This window comes from Clupea harengus, chromosome 19 (genome assembly GCF_900700415.2).
Source record: "Clupea harengus chromosome 19, Ch_v2.0.2, whole genome shotgun sequence".
Taxonomy (NCBI): domain Eukaryota; kingdom Metazoa; phylum Chordata; class Actinopteri; order Clupeiformes; family Clupeidae; genus Clupea; species Clupea harengus.
This window is the reverse complement of record NC_045170.1, coordinates 23867203-23873202: the sequence shown is the minus strand read 5'-3', so window position 1 is coordinate 23873202 and position 6000 is coordinate 23867203. Positions and strand designations below refer to the sequence as shown.

The 6000-nt window shown below is 46.4% G+C and overlaps 1 protein-coding gene across 1 annotated transcript in view; it reads right to left on the bottom strand.

Annotated features, from left to right (window-relative positions):
* macf1a (microtubule actin crosslinking factor 1a) overlaps positions 1-6000 on the bottom strand; it is a 181710-nt gene that overhangs the window by 61670 nt on the left and 114040 nt on the right. The window contains 9 exon segments of the mRNA XM_042710701.1: positions 191-508; positions 767-966; positions 1497-1620; positions 1937-2113; positions 2293-2484; positions 2689-3030; positions 3991-4164; positions 4472-4705; positions 5012-5161. Coding sequence (XP_042566635.1) covers positions 191-508; positions 767-966; positions 1497-1620; positions 1937-2113; positions 2293-2484; positions 2689-3030; positions 3991-4164; positions 4472-4705; positions 5012-5161 — 1911 coding nt within the window.

Genomic DNA, 6000 nt, shown 5'->3' with positions numbered 1-6000 from the left:
AACAGCATTAGCATTTTGGTGTCATAATGTAATTGTTTGGTAAGTGTTGAAAGGTTAATGGTGGTTCTGTTTACACCCTACATCACACCTAAATCAGCAGAACGCAAAAAAAAAGGCTCCATTAAAGGCTGTGATCTTTTAGCTTTTTTTCATCTATGAGATAGTAGTCATGGTTGAGCTGAACATTTACCTCTATGGTCTGTCTGTAGTCCTCCACGCTGCGGTCCGGCTGTCCCACAGGCGACAGCGCCCTCTGGTGGCTCTGGGTGAAGCTGCGTAGGTCGGCATTGAGGCGCTCGAAGCTCTCCAACTTGGGCAGGAGCTCACGGAGCTCCACCTCCCGCTCCGTCTGCTTGGACTGGGCTGAGGTGTAGCGCTGGCTCAACTCCTGCAGCTCCCCCTTGAGGCCGGAGGCCGCCGTGGCGTCTGCCGTCTGGAGCAGCTGGGAGACGGAGTCGTGTGTAGCATCCACACTGCCCTGGCGTGACAGCAGCTCCTGACGTATTTTCTGAACAATAGTGAAGGATAGGGTAAGAGAAAGCCAAACCATTACTGATATTTAACAAGCCTTACAGGGGGAATTCAGACAACTTCTGTCTATTTCTCATTATTTCAGTAAAACCCCACCCAAACCCCTTTAAAACTCAGTCACCCAGCAAAGGGCGTCTTACTTTTATCATGGAAAGTTAAAGTAGCTCAGTGTAGATCAAAGCTTTTCTGGGATAACACTTAACTTTTTATGATAATGGCTGTTCTGTCTGTGTACCTGGTTCTGTGTGAGTGCCTCCTGCACGGCCTGGGCTTGGGGCTGAACTGGACCTGGAGCCGGCGCCAGTCCATTGAGCCAGGAGAGCAGCGCCCTCAGCCCCTCCTGCACGCTGACTGACTGGGCCATGGCCGTCTGGAGCTGATCCGCACGGGCCGACGCCGACTCAGACAGAGAGCCAAAACGACCCCCAAGACGCTCTGGACAGGAAGAGAGAGAAGGGGTAAATGATGAAATGATGAATGATTTGAAGTGGTTGATTCAGTCCCAAAGAAAAAACATTACAGGACAATCTGAGGCATATAATAACTAAAGGTTCCAACAAACCAGTAAACAACTGTTTATGAATAATGAGAGGGCAAACCAGTAAACAACCTCTCTCTAAACGACCTCTCATTTGTTGGGTATTGGATTATAAATTAGAGAGTGTTGACATTGCAATAAAGTCTCTATTTTGAATGTGTAGCAGTAAGAAAGGCGGTCTCCATTCAAAACATTTATACAGTGGTTTGCAGTATTGAGCCATAATCACAATGCTGTAGAAAACGTTTTTTTTTTTTTTTAATCATGTTGGGTTTCTGTTTTTAAAGTTTTAGGGTATAAACAGAGTTCATGGTTTTGAATTTCTCTCCAAGACGTGAGCTCTCATCATGAAGCATGACTGCCATGAGCTCTCCGTGAGCTGAGAGAACTCAAACGCTGAGAGACGGGACGCGGGGTTGTGACGTGCCTGCGGTGCTGTGGATGTCTGCTGCCTTGAGGCTGGGGGTCTCCCGGGTGCTGGTCAGGTCCTGGCCTGCCCTCTTCACCCTCTCCAGCTGCACGGAGCGCTCTGCCAGCTCATCCTGCAACAGCTGCCACACAACAGGATGGACAAATGAGTGGGGAGACACATGATGAAATGATAAAGTGGGTCAAAAGTCAAACTTATCTAAATGGCATATTGCATTCTGTGATGCCTGCATTTGTGTCTTTGTGTATATGTATATAAATACTATACATATATATATATGCATTGTTTGAACCTGTGATATCCATATTGTGCTCTGCAGTGTTTGTGTATCTGTGTGAGATCACATGTTTCTCTGCTTTAATGCTAATAGAAAACCCTGTAGTGTCTCGTGTTTGTGACTGAGGGACTGAGTGTCTGTGTGTGTTTATGTCTCGTACCTGTATTGCCCGTAGTGAGTTTTGTAGTGCCTGTGTGTCCGTTTGTTCTCCGCTGGGCTTGATGGTGCTCTGGCTCTTCTCCTGGGCATTGAGCCAGGTGTCCAGTGAACTGGCCTCGTCCTGGTACTGCTGGTACCGCTCCAGGATTCCACTCAGATGGGAGCCCAGATCTGAAGACTGGGGAGGAAAGACAAGGAGTGAGGAATGTGGGAATGAGCAAATCCCGAATCTCTACTGTTAATCTTCTGTGTTTTGCCATTTTTGTGATGTGTTGATCTGCCAAAGGGTGTCACATTGCACTGGACTGACTGATATGTGTTGTACTGCACTGTGTTGTGTGTGTCGTGCAACTGTACCTTGCTGTGCAGTGCACCGTAACGCTGTGTGGTGTCCTGTAGCCGATCACTGACTACATGTTTGGTCTCCTCTAGCGCTGGGTCTTCCCCGCCCACCCGCTCCAGAGCTCCCTGGACTGAGTCCAGAACCTTCTGACCCGAGATGGACACGAAGCGCAAGTCTGCCTTGTGACAGATCACATCCTCCGCCAACTGGAATAGATAAACACAGTTAGTTCTAATGTAGTTAGATTTCTAATGTAATAGAACCTATGACCAATAACAAAACATGCCACAACACTACCCAAATGACTTCAAATATGAACTATGAACTAATAGATGTAATATGGTGACTGATAGCCAACTTATTAACTAATAAGTGTAAGGTTACATATACATCTCAAAACCATCCAATACCTTTTTGTGCTCCTCCAGCCGTTCCTTAAGCCCTTGTGCATCGGTTTCTCCTTCCCCCAGGGAACGGAGCTGACCCTCGCTGAGTTCCAGCCAGGCAGCCAGGTCTCCATGCTCCTGCAGGAACTTGGCAAGGTCGTCTTGCAGGGCGTCAGCGCGCCGGAGCTGGTCCTGGCAGCGCTGCAGACGCTCCTGGTGCTGGCTCTGCAGCCTGTCCATTTGGGCGCGGAGCCGCTGCTTCTCCTCGGGGGGCACGCTGGAGTCGGGCTGGGCCAGCAGGGAGCGCGTGGACTGGGACGCCTGGAGGAGGTGCTCCTGCTGCTCCTGGAGCTGCTGCAGCTCCGCCTGCCAAACACACACAACACAACACAACTCATCAGGATCACACACTACAAGACCAGGAACACACACACACAACACAACTCATCAGGATCACACACTACAAGACCAGGAACACATACACACAACACAACTCATCAGGATCACACACTACAAGACCAGGAACACACACACACAACTCATCAGGATGACACACTACAAGACCAAGAACACACACAACACAACTCATCAGGATCACACAATACAAGACCAGGAACACACAACACAACACAACTCATCAGGATCACACACTACAAGACCAGGAACACACACACACACACACAACACAACTCATCAGGATCACACACTACAAGACCAGGAACACACACACACACAACACAACTCATCAGGATCACACACTACAAGACCAGGAACACACACACACACACACACAACACAACTCATCAGGATCACACACTACAAGACCAGGAACACATAGGATCAATCAGAGACCAACGCTAATACGTATGAAGCTTATATGCAATAGCCTATGAAGTGTCTAGAAACTCTCCTAAAGCTATGGTAAAAGTAACAATTTTCCAACCATTACTGTAATTAAGGTGGGAGGAATACATTTTTTTGCTTCAAACATCTACTCTAAAGAACAAATGTACCAGGCCAGTATGGCTGCAGAGACCCCCAGTATGCAAAACATAATATATGGGAGACATAAATCTCAATATATCGCAGAATCGTATCGTAATACTTGCTGTATCGTAAAATGTAAAGAATCACAACAATATTGTATCGTTGTCCAAATATCGCAATGGCATCGTATTGTCACCTCTGGCAATTTCCCCCTACTCGATATTTATAACAATTCCTGAATTCTTTGAGCTAAAGAATTGTTAAATATTTCACTCATTCATTCTGCCACGACCGCAATCAATTTCACTCATTCTTCCATGACCCCGATCAATGACTAACCTGCAGCATGCCGCTGTGAGACTGCAGGCTGCCCCGTGATGCAGGGGAGGATGCCGAATCAGTGACCGTTTCCCCGAGGGATCGCCTCCGGTCAGGCTGGTCCAATGAGGACAGCTCCTCCAGCAGCGAGTCGATTTTCCCCCGAGTTTCCTGCAACTCCTCCACCGCCTTTGCCTTCAGGGATGGCAGAGAGGGCAAACAGGGATGAGACAGATGGCATCATCACAGCAGAGGAATCATACCAATTAGATGACTATTTAGGAGTAAAGTACATTTCTAATCATATAATAGGATGTTGCCAGATATTAAAACTGTTAAAATAGATACATAAATTGCTATATTTATACAGAAAGGTAAGCAATGCATGTATGAAAATAATATAATTTATGTTCACAAAGAAAATGGTCACTGTTTTATGAAAAATAATTTGATGATGTTTTATATCAGAAGCGAGCTCAGGTATGAGGTTGGAGGAGCGTACTCTCTGTGTGTTCTGTTGGACCGTGGCGCTGATGGTGGTGTCCAGCTGGGCCAGTGATGAGTGGGTGGTGTCGGTCAAAGAGTGGTACTGCTCCTTCATGCGGGAGAGCGTCCCCTGCAGGTTGGTCCGCTCCTCTGGACTCAGGCTGTCCCCACGCTCAGCCAGGAACTCCTCCACGGAGCGGATGGCCTCCATCACAGACTCTCCTTTGGTCTTCAGGTCTTTCTGTACATCCTGAGAGCAGACGGCCATAGGGTACATGTGTGATTACAGGGCTTTGGAATTGGGAGCTAAAGCTGATATGTTGTGTGTTTGTAAGATTAAAGTAAATAATTTATTGGACAATTATTAAGGTAAACCAAAGGGTATATTTCAAGGTAGCATGAATAATTTACGATGGTTTATGATGGCCAGTAACACAAACAAGGTTGAAAAACATGAATACACAAATAAAATAAAATAAATGACCTAGATCACACGAGACTAATTAATATTATTGTGTGCTGACAGAGGAGTGGCATGAAGGACTGACTATCGTACCTTTAACTCCTTCTGTTTCTGCTGCAGCTCGTTCACGTCTCCAGACTCTGCTCCAACCTTCTGATTGGCCAACAGGCTGGCCGCTCCAGCCAACCACATGGTGAGGCCTTCTAACTTCTGGGAACATTCCGCCTTCTGCTGCTGGACCACCTTCACAGCGGAGATGGAATCATTACGACGAGCAGCTTTGGGGTTCTTGAAGCTAACATGGTTCTCATTCTCAGCACATTTTACATTGATTTTTCACGTTCTTCTAACACACATCACCTATCACTTCAACCTCACCTCACCTCACTTCAACAGCCAATCTCACACACCACACATACAAAAACTGCCACAACGTGAATGCTTGCATTTTCAAAATCACCCCAAACTATCAATGAACAGCAGATGCTTTTTGCCAGAGTTTGAGCAGGATGTGTCCAGAAATCACACACAAGCAGACAACAACACACGTAAACGACATAAACAGTGGAAATATATCTGGTACGCATGGGGAAAAAAGTGCAGTAAATTCCCCCTGTGGTTGATGTAACACTGGGAGTAGAGAGAGAGAAACGATAGCAATTCATAAGAGCATGGGGCTGATTTAAAATCTCCGAAGGGGCACAAGCATTTGTCTTCTGTGGCAATCTGTAAGAGCAAGGCAGACACACGTTAATACACACGTTAACGAAGAGGAACACACATGCGAAGAGGCACACGTCTGAACAGAAGCCAGTGGTGGTAGTAGCGCTACAGAGCTAAAGCACTCTGCTCAGTCTGAAGTAGTGACAGCCTTACTCATCCAGTCACTGATATTGAGAAACAGGTGGGTGTGAGCATGTTCATCTTCATTAGCTAAAACTGAAACCCTAAGAAATATGCAATTCTATGTTAATGCAAAGTATGTGGTGTTTTTCGGGTGTGCTAAAAAGATTGCATTAGTCATGCCGACCAATTGTGAGTTATGTTATTTAACTCTAAGAGTGAGTGCTACTGTAAGAGTT